The 17,566-nt window shown below is 57.2% G+C and overlaps 5 protein-coding genes across 5 annotated transcripts; 3 read left to right on the top strand and 2 right to left on the bottom strand.

The window, feature by feature from the left end:
- Positions 1-859: 859 nt before the first annotated feature.
- On the bottom strand, positions 860-2,110 carry POSPLADRAFT_1046470 (hypothetical protein; the record flags this gene model as incomplete). Its single annotated transcript, XM_024479041.1, has 4 exons — positions 860-975; positions 1,016-1,098; positions 1,168-1,352; positions 1,400-2,110. The coding sequence occupies 4 exons, from the start codon at positions 2,108-2,110 to the stop codon at positions 860-862; spliced, it is 1,095 nt and encodes a 364-aa protein (XP_024338774.1).
- Positions 2,111-3,466: 1,356 nt separating this feature from the next.
- POSPLADRAFT_1082156 (hypothetical protein) lies at positions 3,467-4,622 on the top strand (the record flags this gene model as incomplete). Its single annotated transcript, XM_024483008.1, has 3 exons — positions 3,467-4,224; positions 4,280-4,380; positions 4,435-4,622. Coding segments are annotated over 3 exons (1,047 nt in total), but the record flags the coding sequence as incomplete, so codon positions are not given.
- Positions 4,623-6,555: 1,933 nt separating this feature from the next.
- On the top strand, positions 6,556-7,807 carry POSPLADRAFT_1056569 (hypothetical protein; the record flags this gene model as incomplete). Its single annotated transcript, XM_024480799.1, has 5 exons — positions 6,556-6,665; positions 6,716-6,822; positions 6,892-7,100; positions 7,461-7,544; positions 7,634-7,807. 5 exons carry the CDS (start codon positions 6,556-6,558, stop codon positions 7,805-7,807), a joined length of 684 nt encoding a protein of 227 aa, XP_024338772.1.
- Positions 7,808-10,266: 2,459 nt separating this feature from the next.
- Positions 10,267-13,209, top strand: POSPLADRAFT_1181214 (carbohydrate-binding module family 5 protein). Its single transcript, XM_024488820.1, has 16 exons — positions 10,267-10,799; positions 10,884-10,906; positions 10,969-11,078; positions 11,135-11,197; positions 11,255-11,551; positions 11,610-11,693; positions 11,751-11,783; positions 11,839-11,851; positions 11,913-12,008; positions 12,087-12,148; positions 12,207-12,416; positions 12,478-12,566; positions 12,634-12,796; positions 12,847-12,880; positions 12,940-12,996; positions 13,051-13,209. Exons 1-16 carry the CDS (start codon positions 10,582-10,584, stop codon positions 13,080-13,082), a joined length of 1,584 nt encoding a protein of 527 aa, XP_024338771.1. The 5' UTR covers positions 10,267-10,581; the 3' UTR covers positions 13,083-13,209.
- POSPLADRAFT_1066033 (hypothetical protein) lies at positions 13,113-17,086 on the bottom strand (the record flags this gene model as incomplete). The annotated part of the gene is made up of 10 exons (XM_024482033.1): positions 13,113-13,530; positions 13,604-13,804; positions 13,856-14,221; positions 14,277-14,648; positions 14,708-14,949; positions 15,018-15,719; positions 15,768-16,212; positions 16,262-16,375; positions 16,433-16,687; positions 16,745-17,086. The coding sequence occupies 10 exons, from the start codon at positions 17,084-17,086 to the stop codon at positions 13,348-13,350; spliced, it is 3,222 nt and encodes a 1,073-aa protein (XP_024338770.1). The 3' UTR covers positions 13,113-13,347.
- Positions 17,087-17,566: the final 480 nt, after the last annotated feature.

Raw genomic sequence — 17,566 nt, 5'->3', positions numbered from 1 at the left:
GCGTGTTGCGATGGGAAAGCCGCACGGGCCTGTGCGGTGAGCTGATGCCTATTTGCAAGCAAAGACACCGACACCTCGCGTGCCTCTGAGAATGCAGTCTCTTGAATCCGTGGGAGCGATGTGCAGGCCAAAGACGTACGTGCCATGTGTATGATGGCCTTCGCCTTCGGGAGCTGGCACCGACACACGTAAACGGACCGTCGTATAACACATTGGCTGTATATAGCAATCAGAGACGCGTTCGCGCAATCAAATGAAGGAAAGTTACCATATGTTCCTCCGATTGCTCGGAATGAATGGAATCTTGTTGGGGCTTCGTGAGAAAACCTGCAGTGACAGCTGTTATGTTTCTCAGGAGTGGATCAGCTACACGACAGGGTCCAAATGCCGCGGTAGAGGCCTTCCTCTACGATTTGCCAATAATTGCCCACTCTGCCCTGCCCGAGTCCTGTCTACATCACGACGCAGGATGCCGGCAACATTATATTATGTGAAAGAACAGCGACGGCTGCTCCGGGGGATTTGATTGTATAGGTTCTAGTGCAAATCATAAGAGTGCGGTATAAGCACACGCGCAACAGCGCGCTGGATTGTGCTCAGCACACGCCGCGCAGGCCGGCGGATCTGCTGGCCCCTGAAGTTTGGAGATGGAAGGATAAAGAAAAGGTATACGTTCCACTCACAGGGAGTAGTGATCTGACGCTCATAGACCAGCAGGAGCAGAAGGTGGCGTCCATGCTGGTCGCTGATTCCAGATGTTTATCAGACGGATACCCGAGGCCTGCGGAGGTCTCAAGAGATTATCGACGTCTGCAAGTCTCAGCAGACTAAACGCCCAGCTGTCCAGCACTTCGGGCTCTCAGGGTGCTGGCGTCGAGTGAAGTTTTACCATGGTGACCAGGCCATTACCGTCTGAGCAGAGCAATGCGCGAGTCGTATGAGTGATCCGTGCATTCGCAGAGCCGCCAAATGACTCTTTGGAAGAATGGTAATTACTTCGCCAACTGTGACCTACCATAGGACCCGCTGAACTTGAACTCGCCCGTGTCTGACCAGCGGATGTTGACGTCGGCACTCGTGATGCCCAGGGTGTCGTACCTATCCAGATCATACCAGCAGACGTGAGCCTGCACGCTTCGTCAGGCATAAGTCGCTCGTGCGCCGCACCTGACAGACGCCTCGCAGCTCCCGATGTGGCCCTCAAATTCCTCCCTGCTCATCTTCTTCTGCTTGAACTTGGGCGGCCCGCCAAGGCCCAGGAGCGCGCCGAACACCTCCGGGTCGGGACAGATCCCGTCGTACGCCCACTTCGCGGCACCGGTCTTGCAGGAGAGCTTCCACTGCATCGAGTCCTGCGTCAGCGCGCATACCAGCCACACACAGCTGTCAAAGAACGCACAGTCATCTGCTTCCTGATGCCGCTGTGCGCGGCCTTGCGGATCTTCTCTGCAGCAGCCTCGAGCTCCTCCTGTGTCTTTGCCCTCACCGTGCTAGACCCGGCATTAGAGATCGCCGCCGCGCCTGCGCCCTCCAGGGACCGCGCATATTCTGCGAGCGCCGCGAAAGAGGCACGGACCGCCACGGCGTCGTCGGGGATCGGAAACGCGTCCGGGTCCGCGAGGATTGTATGCACAAGCGCGGCGGCAGACGCGTGCGCGGTGCTGGCGCGCGCCTTTTTCGCTGGCGCCGAGGAATCCGCGTCGGATTTGCGTTTGGGAGGCATGCTGTGCAGGCTGGGAGAACGGAGTGGGACGGAGTGGGTGTGGTGGGCGGTGAGGGGCGAGGGACGAAAAACGTCGAGTGGCATCCCGCGACGCGTCGGGTCACGGTCGCGGAGATGACGCGTGACGTAACGCGCCTTGGCCTGTCTCGGACGCGTCACGCTCTCCCTTGAGATTTCCACTCTTTCAACGTGCAAGTGTTGCGGATATTTCTTAGTAAGCGATACGAGAATGTGAAGCTGAAATTCTAGCATCTCGTCGCTGTGCACGAGAACTAGCTGGCCCATATTGACTTGTGGCTCCACATTTGACCTTGAGTTTGACTTGCTGACGCGCCGCACGGTGGTGCAGTGCTGCTTGTCAGAGGTGAAGCCGACACCGTCAGACATAGCCTCTGCGACATTATCTCATACGCTGTATAGGGGGTGGTCTAGTATGCAAGATGCAGTGGTACCTGGCCTGACACTCGGCCGAGATACCACCGGGCCGATCCTTAGCGTCAGCCACACCGGTGCGTTGTGTACTCACGTCTTGACCGCTGACGTTCTGCTTTTGTTGTCCATGTCAGGCCAATGCTTGACACACCTCCACTGGACAGGCCGTCCCTGCAAGTGTCAGCGATAGGGAAAGATGGCAGAAGTGGTAGATGGCACTCGGGCCAACCACCACTCAGAACTCTAACAATAGACTCCACGGCTCGGCTGTGGCCCCAACCTGCCGTTTGTGGCACAAATTTGTGGCTCCCAGGCTGCGTTCCCCGACAAAACGCTGACATCCCTCTACCCACACATGAAATTTTTAAGCCACTGGCGCAGGGTGTTCCCTATACTGCCTGTCAGGATCGGAGCGCCGAGTGCCGCGGCAGACCGCTATCGTATTGTCTCAGGTCGGTGTATTTCTTCTCTTGCCCGTACGGCAGATTCCGATGGACCGTGCTGTATTGTGTTCGTGCACTGCCTTGTTCACAACTAAACTAAAAGCTGCGGATTCCATCTCGATGGTTGCGCCAAGAATCATTGAGGCAGCATTTAGGTGTTCTCGCACGAGCGTGTTGATGCAGTTGAATTATTGCACGTTATGAGCACTTATCCGGATGATAACCCTGACTTAGGTTGTCCGGTCAACATGGACCTAACTTACCGGGTAATCAGCCGGTAATTTACCCCCAGTCGAAATCCAGAGTTTAAATCTGTAAATCTGAGTGGCTCAGTGGAGCGAAGTAGTGTCCTGCCGGATTCCGACAAGATGTCCTGGCTGTGTCTTCGAAGGACAACAGGAGCGCGGAGTGTCAGTAAACATCGCGAACTCGGGCAAAGTTTGAGGACCTGGTCAATGTCGATACTTACTTACTTTGGACTGTTGATTTATGCTAATCAACAGGGGGTGGTTAATTAACCGTGTACATTTGCCCCCATCCCAGGCTGACTGCTAATTTAGGAATCAACGAGCAAATCCTAATCCACCGCCCCTAGCTGGCTGACCCACTGCCACTGAACAAGCTGCAACACCCTGAAGCAACAATTTTTATGCTCCGGAGGAGCTGAAAGTACTGGAACCGACCAACACGAGTTGTTCGCAAGTTGTGCCATTAGAAGAGCGGCTGGAGGCGACGGTTTAGGCAGGGACTTCAGGCTCAGCGGCCGGCGCTCAGAACTTGCTCGACGACGACCACGACGTTTCCGACATCGATGGACCCATTGAGCGTAGGCACTGAAGCAAGTGTCGCCCGACAATCGATCCTAGGCAGCCTTCTACGCACTCGACCGCGGGGCACATCGCAATCGCACCCCTCTCCCCCTGCCCACGAGTCAGCCGCGACAACAAGAGACTCTCCACCACCCACCGACCCTGCAACCGGCCACCGACGGCGTGCTGCAGCCCCCAACATCCAGAACTCGATATCGCAATCCAACTCGACCCCAGGATTCTCCCAGATGCTCCGCCGGCGACGCTCCGCAGGCACACTCGCCGCCAGCGCCACCCCACAGGTGCCCGTTGTCGCGCAGGCGCGCACGACCGTCGGCGCACTGTCTGCGAGCGCACCCAGCGGCGGGCAGGCGTTCCGTATCCGCCTCGTGCCGCACCTCGCCTCCCGCACCTCGCTGCGCTTCGACCCCATCTGTCGGGACGTGCGCGAGGGCGACCCAGCGCTCCGTATCGGGCGGTTCACAGATCGGTCAGGGCTGGGGCTCGCGGCGGCGAACGCACTCGGGTCGCACAAGCTGGCGTTCAAGAGCAAAGTCGTCTCGCGGGCGCACGCGGAGATTTGGGTAGAAGCGGGCGGGCGATTCTTCATCAAGGACACCAAGTCGAGCAGCGGGACGTTCCTGAACCATGTGCGGCTGTCGGCGGCGGGGACGGAGTCGTCCCCAAGCGAGCTGCGCGATGGCGACCTGCTCCAGCTGGGTGTGGACTACCAGGGCGGAAACGAGGACATTTACAAGTGCGTGAAAATCAAGATTGAGATGGGGCGGGAATGGCAGGCGCACGCAAATCCGTTCAAGTGAGTGCAGTCCCGCTGTGCATCGCGATGGAGGAGAAGGCTCATGTTCCTCCAGCGCCAACGCTCTTAAGCAGCTGAAGGCAATCGCTATACCACATGCAAGCCCTCTGGAGAAGAAGACGGCACCCAAATCCGCATTGCCAGATTGCTGTATTTGTAAGTCCATATCCTACATGGATATCCTCATATACCGACATTGCCTCCCTCCAGGCCTGTTCGGCGTCACCATCAACCAGGCGCTCTTCATCGCCCCCTGCTCGCATGCCTTCCACTACAAGTGCATCCGACCACTCCTCGAGACACATCATCCGGCTTTCTCCTGTCCTCTTTGTCGGACATTCGCAAATCTCGAGGAAGACGTAGAGGTCGAGATCGAGGGCGAGGTCGACACGGAGTCTATTGCGGACGTCTCCGCAGCTATCGCCTCTGTTGTGGCCGTAGAGCGGCCAAACACCGGGGACGGAAGCAGCCGTGAGCGTGAGCGCGACCGAGACGCAGGCGCCGAGACCGAGGTTGAGGCCGACACTGGCATGTCCCGGCGCGGGCGACGGATGCCTGGCAACGGCGCGGCGCCAGCATATATGCTCGAGCCCGACGTACACGTGATGGCGGAGGACGTGGATGAGGAGATGGACGACGCGGCGGTGCTGCCGCCGCTGCCGGAAGGCTCGCCCCTGCTTACGGCGCAGGAGTGGGCACACGATATAGTGCGCGAGGCGTCGGCGTCGCCGATACTGGTGCCCCCGCCGGCACACGCGCAGGGCGAGTACAGCGAGGGTGAGGGCGAAGGCAGTGGCGAGGGCGGGAGCGAGGGGAGTACTGGCGGGCTAGTAGGCGGCGAGGCGGCGCATGGGAAGCGCAAGCGATGAGCCGCGGCCCCTGGTCTGCTAGCGATGTGCCTGGTATGTGCTCGCCTTGCATCCCATCCTACACTTTCCTTTTGCGCGGTTTCTGCGCGGCTCCTCCCCTTCTGCCTCGCTCAAGCCCATCTATTTCACCTTTATGTTTGGTCATTCGCGTCGCTCATTGTACACCTCCGCATTAGATGATACCTGGTGCTTGTATTATATGCTCTTGGCCTTCCACGCATTCTCTATTCACCGTAACGATACTTAACCGGGCCTGGCACATATCTCTACCATCGCGACAGACGGCCGACCTGCCCTATAAGATGCGTACACTCATACACCACGGATATTACGACCTTTATTTCCTTCCCGCCTCCTTTCCTCTTCTCGGTACTAAATCGTAATCATGTTATGTTATGGCCTCGTTTCTCCTGCGTCTGTCTGCATAGTCCGAGTCAAGCATTCTTGTAGGATACATTATGTTCACGCTAGTTAGACCCGTATTATATGTCTTGAGCACTGCTTGCACGGATGCACTCTTAGGACGTCAACTGCATATCGAGTGGGAGCGCGGCCGCTCATCATATCGTCGATGCTGTGTATATGTCTGGATCGTGGGCAGAGTTTGGCAGATGATGGTTTCGGCTGGGGATATCAGGTCAGTCGTGTTCTTGCCTCTGTTCTCGCCTGAGACTGAATACAACTTGCTGTCATGAAGTTCGCAGCGTGATAAACAAACGCAGCAAAGGACGTCTTCATGGACACCCTCGCTGAGATAGAGCTTCAAGCTTCAAGGCGTTATCTCCACGCTTTGGTTGTAGGGGATGTGCCAGAGGAAAGAGCAAGTTCTAAAATTTACGATAAAATCTGCATCATGATGAATCAATTCCACGGAGTAGCCAACAAGCTGATCTTACTCACCCAATCCTGCCCTGACAAGATCAAGCCATACATCCAGGTTAACCGCACTGCATGATGATGCTAACTTATGGTCTGGATCACAAGCCTGCGCTCGGTAGTAGATTCTGATACCCATACTGCGGGTTCAATGCAAGTCTCTGGATGCCTTACGCTGTCATCGGTTCACGTTTCTCATACGTGATATGAATATAAAAGGACTCTGTGAACAATGTGTAGCTGATGCGCCAGAGGGACATTGCCGACGGAGGCGCTGGAGGGCCAGTCACTGGGCGCTGAGGCGCATCGACAGGTTTCCCTTTGCTCTGTTCTTTCTGCTCTGCCTGGCCAGCGTCCCTCCTCCTCCTCCCAGACTCGCCTCACCGAGTGTGAGCCCTGTACACGCTGCGCCGAGTGGTCCAGCGCGACCAGAACGCGTCCTTCATTCACGTCTCTTCCCTTTCTCGATTCCACTTTCTCCCTCCCCGACCCGGTAACCCGCCGCAATCCCCGCCGTGCGCGCGGATAATCGTTCTTCAGATCCCTTCCTACCCCACCCCGTGAGCCCCGCCAGAGCGCGTGCATCATGTCTGCGTCGGCGTCGTCATCATCGTCTCCGCCGTCGACCTCGGGCGGCGCGGGGCCCAGCTCGCAGGGCGTACGGCCATCCCTCGAGAACGGGAACGAGCAGAACAGGTGAGCCGCGCAGCCTCTGCCGTGCGAGTGAGTGCTGAGGCGTGCGGCAGCGTGGTGATCAAGGTCGGCATGCTGGGCGACTCGCAGATCGGCAAGACCAGTCTGATGGTCAAGTACGTCGAGGGGCACTTTGACGAGGACTACATCCAGACGCTAGGTGCGTCTGCTGCGGTTGGCTGGTGGTACTTGTCCTTGCTCACGCTCAAGGGACCCTGACCACGCACAGGCGTCAACTTCATGGAGAAGACGATCACTGTGCGCCGTACATCGATCACGTTCTCGCTGTGGGATCTCGGCGGGCAGCGCGAGTTCGTGAACATGCTTCCGCTCGTGTGCAACGATGCGGTCGCAATCCTGTTCATGTTCGACCTCTCGCGCAAATCGACGCTTAACTCGGTCAAGGAGTGGTATCGGCAAGCGCGCGGGTTCAACAAGGTGCGTGCGTGCCTCTTGTTCGGTTTAGGTCGTGCGCTCGGGCAGCGGACTATGGCGGTTGCGACGGGGAGGTATTCTGGGAGCAGCTGAAGACGGAAGGGGAGGCTCGTGTGTCGTCTGCGGGCAAAGGTCATTATACCCGCGTCGAAATGACATCACTAGCTGTTCTTCGGACGCAACGATACAAAAGGGCTATATTGTTCTTTTGCGCCGCGTATCCGCTCGCCACCGGAGTACATCGACGTCTTGTTCCGTGATACTGGGCGGCGCATCATCCGGATTCCGCCACCGCTCGTTCCCGTCGCTGCGCCCTCGACTGCAACATGCGGCGCGCGCAATGACTGATGATGTATTAAACAGACCGCGATACCATTCCTGATCGGCACCAAGTTCGACACCTTCTCGACATTTCCGCGGGACGAACAGGAGGAGATCACGAAGCAGGTACGTCCGCCATTGCTCTCTTCCGCTATTTGTTTCTTGCGTCCGGCTCTTCCCAATGGCGTGTGACTCATGCACTTGTTGTGGCGCAGGCGAAACGCTTCGCGAAGGCGATGCACGCGTCGGTCATCTTCTGCTCGACGTCGGCGTCGATCAACGTGCAGAAGATATTCAAGATCGTGCTCGCGAAGGCGTTTGATCTCAAATGCGTCATCCCCGAGATCGACGGCGTCGGCGAGCCGATCCTCATGTACGTCGATGTATAGCCCCGCAGGCGATGGGCGCGGGACGGGAGAGCAAGCGGGCAGGCGGGCGGGGGAGTGGGAGACGTGAAAAGACAGAAAGAAAGAAAGCGGGCACGAGGTGGGCGGCCGCGGTCCTGTCATTGTTATACGGTGTGTGCTGAATACGGACTCTGGAATGGCACGCTGCTGCGGTTGGTGTGTATGCTATGTCGGCAGGTCGTACCTCTGCCCGGAGTGCCCGCCCTAGGCCCGCCGGCCTGCGCGGGAGGCGATATGGACATTGCGCGAATCTCTCACCTCTCCCCCTAACTCTACATCCGTCGCCCGTTTCCCGTGTGCGCCTCGTTCTCCTCCTCTCCTCTCCTCTAATCCTGTATGTCGCTGTGGCTGGTCTGTCTTGTCTGCCCACTGCGCCTATCTCTGTTTACGTTCGGCATGCTCATACCCGCCGCCCACTGTACCGCCTACACGTACCGCATCCCCCCTGTTCCCCGTACTCGTACCTACACCCCGTATCCCCCGTCGCGCGCCTTCGTCCCCGTTATCGTATCGATCATGTTCTGCTGTTGGTTCCCGTCGCGTGCTCACTGTTGTCGCTTGTCCACTAGTCCGCTAGTCCGCTGTCCATTATCCACCACTGCTGTCGCACCTTATCCTATGCTCGTCGCCTGCATCTGCATACCTATATAATGTCACACTGCTCTGCTTGTGCTGCATTGGCGCTATTTCTGTGTTGTGTTGCGGATGTGTGGGCCGAGCCTTTGGCGCTTCTGTTTAGCGTAGCTAGCAGCGGGGACCTTGAGATGGCCCCTTAAGGCCTTATGGCCGGCACGGATGCTAACGCAGCATTAATGAGCCCAGTAGAGCGCAAGTCGACGCGCACGCGCGTCTTACTAGACGCGGTCACATGTTCCGTGTAGGCGCCGAATGCCCATTCACTTTGCTTAGCGCTGCTCTCTGATAGCGCGCATCATCACGATCATATGCATCGACCATGCGGGGGCCTCTCTGCCCGTCTCCTGCGCCGTCTTGCACAACCGTAAAGATATGTACGGTGCATGCATAGCTGCCTGACTGGGCATCCTGGCCGCAGTCGGGGCGTTCTCGCTCAGGTGAGGCAAGCTTGCGCACTTATCTCGTCTGCGGCGTGCGCGGCCACACGGACCCTTCTCGGTGCGAATAGCGCTGATATATGCGCGGTATCTCGGGAAGGCGAAAGGGGCACTACTGGCCTTGAGGCTCAGCGCTCATGCTCGTTGACGTCAAGATAGGCTGCGAAGTCCTGCGTCTGCGCCAAGACAGACATGGGTGGTTGGACGGTGAGTGCGAGGTCTCACGCCGGAGCTATCCCAGCGTACATCCGCGTTTTTGCTCGTCCCGGCGTTCACTGGCTGTCGTGTATCATCGGACCGGATGGGAGGTGAGCAGAACGCCGTTTGCGCCATCACTGTTGGGTTTGATCGCACGCGTGCGTATTGGATCCGGGCCAAGTGGGGGTTTATAGCGATCGGACGACGATCATGGTTGCTCGTGGCCGGGAATGCCACGCCTTATATGTGCTCCTGGGGTAGTGTGCCTGCCTCGCGCCGTGGTCGTCGTCCTCGCCAGCGCGCGCGCTCTCTCACAGCAGTTCAATAGGCAGGTCTATCGCAGGATTCCGCTTATCGTGTGACCCGCCGTAGCTGCTCTGCGAGACTCGCTCTCAGTAAACGGGCGTCGCGCTCGATACTCATCGCTGTGGGCATGCTCATTGCGCACGCGATCAGGCATTTTCGATATCGTCCATACGTGCCGCAGACGCTGTCACTCATTCGTATTCACAGATCGCCTATCTATATGACTATGTATGGCGAGAGGATTCTCGCGGCGGCGCTGCCTCCATGTGCTCTTGCCATCAACTGATCAAGTATCACGGTGCGCTTTCAGGGCACCAGCGTCCCCCTATGGCACACGACGCCCGGCCTTCAGCTTTGTTTACCTGGTTTTGAAGTCGCAAGCTTGCGCGTCGGTGCTGCTAAAAACGACGTGTGAAGGCGCTGGCGTGCATTTATGGGTCCTGGGCGCGGCGTACGCCACGTCTGCTTCGAACCTGTCTTTCCGGCGATGCTAACGCTATCCGAGCTGGGTTGCTTCGGGCATGTGCTCAGATAGAGTGCCTTCAGGTCGCCATGGGTGGTCGTCGCTCACCAGAATCATTGCATCCGGCCTTATCACTGATATTCATGGCTTGTCTTCCTCGATAGTCTATTCCCAGAGACTCCCAGCCGTGTGCTCTCGCCAGCCGCACGCCACCCGATAGGCCCGCGGCTCGCTGCCTCTGCCAGACGTCCTGTGGTCGCTCGATTAGTGTGTTGTGCGGCGGGCGTGCAGGCACCCTCGAGGAGCTCCGTCTGTCCAAATGCAACGCTAATTGCGTGCCCTCCCTCCGTCCTACCCTGCCGGAGCGCACGTCCACCTTCCACACCGCGTTTACCCAGACCGGATTGTCCGTCCACCGTGCGGATCCCCCAGTCTCATGCACGCGCGAGCACGCTGTGCGTGCCTTTTCCGGCCCTGAGCGCCCTCTCGTGCGCGTGGTCGTCTGCTCGCCCGCTTCTGCATCTGTATCTCTGTTGCGCCGGGCCTTGCCTCGCGGTTCGCGAGATCACGCCGTGGCAGAAAGACCACCCGCGCGAACGCGGTACAAATAGCTCGTGCACGCAGCTTTGGGCTCCTCAGCCTCTGCCCCCGCCTCTGAGCGTCCTGCGCCTGCGCCCGAGCCCGACCACTGCCCCTGCGCCGTCTATTGTCGAGCCATGGCATCCCGCACGTCCCTCGGCCGCCTCTTCGTCATCGCAGGCGCGGCGCTCTGCGCGCTCGTGCTCGCCCCGACCGCGCACGCGACGCAGGTGATGCAGCGCCCCGCGGACTACAAGGAGCCGCCGCGCGAGTTCGCAACGGGAGACCCGACGCCGAATGTCGTGCGCAAGCGGGCAGACGACGGCTACATCCAGGCAGCATACTTCACGAACTGGTAAGTACCATAAGCATGTGCGAGCCCCGGAGCGGGGAACGAGCGAGTGAGTGATCGGCATCTGATCGTGCATCGAAATCGCAGGGGAATCTACGGCGCCAACTTCCGTGAGTGCCTCTGCTGGCGCTTCACTGATCGAGCCCCGCTGAATGGTGGCTGCTGCAATTAGAGCCGTCGAACATCACGCCGTCTGACCTGACGCACATTCTCTACGCGTTCGCGGACGTGTCCCCAGATACTGGCAACATCTCTCTCACCGACACGTATGCCGATGAGCAGGTATGGCGGAAACATCCTCGCCTGGGTTTGAATCGCTCACAGCCTTCGTCTATAAGAAACACTTCCCCGGAGACTCGTGGGACGAGACAGGCAACAACCTCTTCGGGTGTCTCAAGCAGGTAATCCTTGTCACCTCATTCCAATTTGTCGCGATTGCCTGAGCACGCGCTCGCCAGATGTACCTCCTCAAGCTCGCGAACCGCAACCTCAAGGTGCTCCTCTCCGTCGGCGGCTACACCTACTCGCAAGACGGGCACTTCTCGTTCGTGACCGACTCGAGCTTGCGCGCGACGTTCGTCACCAGCGCGGTGAGCTACATCGAGAACTTCGGGCTCGACGGGATCGACATCGACTTTGAGTACCCGGACACGCCCGCCCTCGCACAGGGCTTCGCGGACCTCCTCACGGAGCTGCGCACCGCGTTCGACGCGCTCGCGACGAGCAAGGGCGACACGGTGCCGTACCAGCTCACGGTGAGGGCGTTGTTGTCTGCGTCCCAGTCGTCCCACGTGGTTAACGAGGGTTGTGCAGGCGGCTGTATCGGCTGGATGGGACAACTATCAGTACATGCTCGTCCCGCAGATGGATGCCGCGCTGTCGTACTGGAACCTCATGGTCCGTCCCTGTTCATTTCTCTACATCGCGGAGATCATAAATAAGCACCTTTCGCAGGCATACGACTACGCCGGCTCTTGGCTGAACTATGTGAGTGGTACCCACCCTACGTCGTCATACGCGCCCTGACGGATCTCTTCTGTAGACTGCGAACCAAGGTGAATGAGACATGCGGATTCTACTACGGGACGAAGCGTATCTGACAGATGGGCACGTCAGCGAACTTGTACGACGCGTCACTGACGAACGTGTCTACGGACAAGGCGATCAAGTGGTACCTCGGGCAGGGCGCGACCCCCAGCAAGATCAACATGGGTACGTGCACCGTGCCGGGCTACCGCATTTGTATATGCGAGTATGCTATGAGCTAACGCGGAACGTTTTCACGTATAGGTATACCTCTCTATGGTCGTGCATTTGAGGAGACGCTGGGCATTGGTGACTCTTATGACGGCGTGAGTACCTTCACGGGCGCTGGGTTGTAGACATGCCGCTCACAGTGGCGCCTCGCAGGTCGGCCCGGGCACCACACAGGCGGGCATCTACTCGTACAGCGACCTCCCGCTCTCCGGGGCACAGGTCTACGAGAACTACACAGACGTCGCGAGCTACTCGTACGACTCGAGCAAGGAGGAGCTCGTGTCGTACGACACGCCAGACATTGTCGCCAAGAAGGCGCAGTACGTGATCAGCAACGGGCTTGCGGGCTCGATGTTCTGGGATGTGAGTGCCAGATTCGCGTAGAAATGAGTGGAGAGCACGACGTTGATGATAGTCGTGATAGCTCTCGACAGACAAGACCGGCTCCGAGTCGCTCGTGTACACCACCTCGCAGACGTACGGTAGCCTTGACCAGACGCAGAACCACATCGAGTAAGCCCTGAACGTCCATGTAGGCTGATGTAGGTAACTGTGTGCTGACGCCCATACGTGTGCATAGCTACCCGGACAGTGAATGGAACAACATCGCGAACAACATGGGTGAGAGCTCCAGCACCACGACCACGACCACGGCGACAGCGACCGCAACGGCGACGAGCTCGGCAGCGAGCGCGACTGGATCGTCGGCTGCGTGCGGCACCGCGAGTGCATGGAGCGCATCGGTGAGTGCCCTGTTAACTATCGTAAATACCCAGTGTTGACGGGTATTCAGGCGACGTACGTCGATGGCGATGACGTCTCATATAGTGAGTGTGGGCTCTGCTCTGGACGATGTCCACGAAGATTCTGATGTCACGCTGCACAGACGGCGACCTGTGGACGGCGAAGTGGTGGACTAACGGCGACACGCCGGGAGGCTCTGGTGAGTACCCGTTACTTCCGTTCCCGTGCATCGCAGGCTCAAGCAGATTGATAGCCGGTGTCTGGACGGATGACGGGGCGTGCTAAACCCGTTTCTTGACCCGCTCGCGCGAGTGGGAACGAGGCGTGGGGCGTTCACGCATCCACGAAAACTACGCTATGTATAAGTTATGTGCAAAGGGCAAGAATAGCTGGGAATATATCGAGTGTACAAATAACCCAACGTATCGTGCGAGTGTGAGCGTGCAGGACCCCCGGATGCTTGGGGGAAGAAATAGAACGGCAGAACGCGGGGCGCGAGCTGGGCGACGAAGCAGAGATGGCTTATGCATTACCCGGGCACCGGAGGGGCCTAGAGGTACAGCGACGAGCAGAATATGACCGAGTTGGGTCGCTCGAGCATCTCCGAGGCCTTCTCGAACTTCTCCTGCAGCTCGTTGTTCCCGATGACCTTCGCCGCCTGACTCATTTGCCGGATGAGCTCTTGCAGCCGGCGGAACACACGGATGAGGCTGCCTTCGAACTGATCCGTGAGCTGTGGGCGGCCGAGGGGGCGTGGGGTCAGACAAGACGTAGAAGGACGAAGGACAGAGGAACAAAGGGCGGACCTTGCAAATTTCAGCGAACGAAGCACCGCGGCACCATTGCACAACGGCGTCCATGAGCTCGACCTTGAACGACTTGACGTAGTCGTCTTCGCTGATGTCAAGTTTAGACTCCTTCGAAACCTTCGCTATCCGACGTGCCATTTCTTGCATGACACGCAGCGGGGCGGCGAGCTCCTCTTTGAGTTTCGTTACTTGCTCGCTCTACAGTGGAGGCGTATGAGTGACAGGTCATTTACGACTGTAATCACGCACCTTTTCCGTGAAGACGAAGCAGCTGAGCAGCCCAGCACATTGTTCAGGCGATAGTGGGTTGAAGACACCGTTGAAAATGAGCTCGGTCAGAAGTAGCTCGTCTCCGGTGCTGATCTCACAAGCGACTCGGCCCTTCATGTCGACAATATCCGCGGAAGTTGTAAACCCGAGACGGCGAAGGACGCGTTTTCGATTCTTCAGCTCTTCCATCTGAAGCACGTCGTTTGTCGCCTGTATCCGTTTCTTGAGTTCGCGTATCCGCGTCTGACATTCCTGCTTGTGCTTGTACTGCGTGTAGAGCTGCGGGAGTCGTGGGTCCTTGTGCATGGGGCTCGAGTGTAGCTTGCCTTCCATGACATCCATTTTCTACAGAAATAATTCTAGGTCAGTTGTCACAGAAGGCTTGATGAGTTGTACGAACCTTGACAAGGTCTCTGAACTTGTCGTCTTTGATGCCCATGTCCGTGATGGGATCCAGCAGGGGAATGCCTTCTGGTAGTCTGCGTTGGACTTCTTGTATACTCTTGTGCACCGTCTCTCTCGCCTGTGTAGAGCGCAGGTCTTTAGGCATATGTATCCGCAGTTTACTGATAGCCTCAAGAGTCGACAGCAGCACGGGGACCGCCAGAGCTTCTCCCTTCTGCCCTGAGGGACAAGGCTGCACACCGTCCGGAGTCGCGGTCGTCACATTACGGTCTTTTGGCAGGGCAGAATCCTTGGTGCAGTAAAGCACAACGTCGACGATGTACTGCTCATGCGGAGGGATATCCGAATAGTCCGCAATGGGGGCGTTCTGCGATAACAAAGACGTGAGTATGAGGGCACGTTGCCGCAGGGAAGAAAAGGCCGTGCCTTCGGTGGGAGCCGCTTCTGATAGTTGGCGATAACGCCCCAACCAAAATCCAACTCCTTGTATTTGACCCTGACCAGGCGGCCGGTCTGCATGAACGGCAGGCTGTAGTTCGGGTGTGTGATGACGTCCTTGAAGTCAGCGGCCATTTGGTCAAGCTGCTGCCGGTAGCCGTAATACTCCGCGACAAGCTCTTCGTCAGGGACCACCATTGATAGCTTCCGTTCCTCCTCGCGGAGCAGTTCTGACAGAATTCGTGTCAGCACGTCAGGGGGCCACAGGGACTAGGACAACAGCGGTAAAGGCACGCACCATCTTCTAGTAGAGGAACCCCCGCGCTGCTCTGGAACTGGAAGAAACACCGCTCCAGCATGAATTCCGGACTGATCCCCTCAACCTTCATTAGGTTCAGAACCATATTGTATCCGAGGTGGAACGCGGAGTCCAGACGGTCCGCCTCGCCCTTGATCATCTCCTTGGCGCCGCTCGGCTCAAGCTTCTCGTCGCACATCATGATGACGACGCCACGGTCATCTAGCCCACGACGTCCGGCACGTCCTGACATCTGGATGTACTCACCAGAGGAGAGATTACGGAACTCGCGGCCGTCATATTTGCGCGCAGCAGTAAAGACGACAGTCTTCGCGGGCATGTTCAAGCCGATGGAGAACGTCTCGGTTGCAAAAAGCACCTTGATAAGACCCTCCTGAAAGAGGATCTCAATGACCTCCTTGAGGATGGGGAGCAAACCGCCGTGGTGGATACCGATGCCACGCTTTAGGAGGGGTAGAAGGTTGGATATCTGTGGCAACTTGCGGTCGTCGGGGGAGAGGTTGTCGATGGCGTTGTTAAAGATATTTGTGACGAGGTCTTGCTCATCCGTAGAGTTGAACTCGAATTTGGACAGGGTGAGAGCAAGCGACTCGCACTCCCGCTTGCTGAACGCAAAAATGATCACCGGGTTGTAATTCTTGAGCATGATCATCTTCACAATTTTCTGGATGTCAGACGGGCCTACATGCAGTCAGCATGAGCGGCTCTATCGTCTTCAAATCGACCTACCTTTCTTTTCTCCGCCCTTTTTCGACTTCCCTTTCCTGCCCTTGCCGCTCTTTGGGTCGGCAGGGTCGTCGCCCATTTTGTCCTGCAACATGCCCATCGCCTTGCTGAAGTTGTCCTCCCGGAACTCGCCCTTCTCATTAACAACTAGGTATATGCCCTCGCCGCCTGCGGGGAAGAGATAATGCTGTAGCGGCGTCGGACGGAAGTCGGTATACACAACATGGCATGGTTGTTCGTGGGACTTGCAGATCCACTCAGCGAACTGCATCGCGTTGGGAATGGTGGCGGACAGGAACACATAGCGCACGGTATGTGGGAGGAGAATGATCGTCTCCTCCCATACAACGCCACGCTCCTTGTCCCGCATATAATGAATCTCGTCGAAGATCACCCAAGCGACTTCACGCATGATTTCGGATCCGCGATACAACATGGACCGAAGAATCTGTCAACTATCAGTGGGTGATGCGCGCACACACAACAAACAGACACACTTCGGTGGTCATAACTAGACATGTTGCAGACGGATTGATAGTAACATCTCCGGTCATCAGACCGACGTCTCCGAATTCGGCCAGCATTTCACGATATTTTTGATTGCTCAATGCCTATGGTAGATTTTCATTGGCAATCTGCACTGCATTCCAAAGACGCATAGTACTAGCCTTGATGGGACTCGTGTAAATCACACGCTGTTTGTTCTGCAGACATTGAGCAATGGCGTACTCTGCTACTACCGTCTTTCCAGCACTGGTATGCGCAGACACCAACACACTCTCATTCCTCTGGATGGCGTGAACAGACACTTGTTGGAACGGGTCCAAGGTAAACTTGTACTCCCTGGCTGGTTTTGCCGGAGGTACATGATTTGAAATCGGCACATAAGGATACCCTGGCGGCACCGCTACTTGGTGGCGCACCTTTGTGGGACTGCGTTAGGGTGTAGTAGAATGCCGTGGTATTCTGCAAACCCTCACCTGATGCTTGAGCTCAAGCCGAGAGCCAGCCTCTACTGCTCCTGTCAATCCCGCGCTTGCTGCAACTTCACGTTTCGCTTCGATCTCGACTTCATCCACGACCATGGGCTTGGGTGATCCTACGCGCGGCCTTTTTGAAGATGGACCTGCTTCCGGCTCGCCATTTTTTGCACTGCCATTTGTATGTGTAGCATCATTATTTATCCGTGGAGAGTTCTCTCTTTCCGGCGACGCAACTTTGCGCTTTCTTGTACTCTCCGAGGGAGGCTCACGGTCCATAGCATCGTCCTGGACGACTTCGTTCTCCTGGGGACCATCCTCTAGAAAGGAGAAGAGATCCATGCTGGAAAAGAAGAATAGTCGGTGCACTAGCCCAAGCTCAGAGAAGAGGTAAGCAAGTATGCAGCAAAGACACTTGTACAAGTGGTCTGCAAAATGACGGATGCGGCAAGTAATCCACGTGACGTAAGTATGCTGCGTCTAAAGAGTTATCGCCGCTGGTCCGCTGCTCGATCCCTCTAACCTTTTTCACGATGTATTTTCTGCCTTCGCGCCTATAATTCAAACAATGGATACTCGCGATATTCAGATTTCAAGGAAACATAGTACGAGGCCAGGTATAGTGCGTTCACGTTCAAATTCCTTCAGTGCAAGCCATCGCAATCAGTCGACTAGGTCTCTGGCGTGTACCTGCGGAGGTGGTGTACCAAAGGTTCATTCCAATAAAGATATACCCTTCACCAGAACAACAACCGTGCTACGTCAAAGAGCCACATGTTTTGGCGCACGTCGGCTCCCCGTCTCCCCAAGCTCGTCCGAGGC

This window comes from Postia placenta (assembly GCF_002117355.1).
Source record: "Postia placenta MAD-698-R-SB12 unplaced genomic scaffold POSPLAscaffold_7, whole genome shotgun sequence".
Lineage (NCBI taxonomy): Eukaryota > Fungi > Basidiomycota > Agaricomycetes > Polyporales > Adustoporiaceae > Rhodonia > Rhodonia placenta.
The sequence above is the reverse complement of the archived record's forward strand: the minus strand, read 5'-3'. Positions and strand labels throughout refer to the sequence as shown.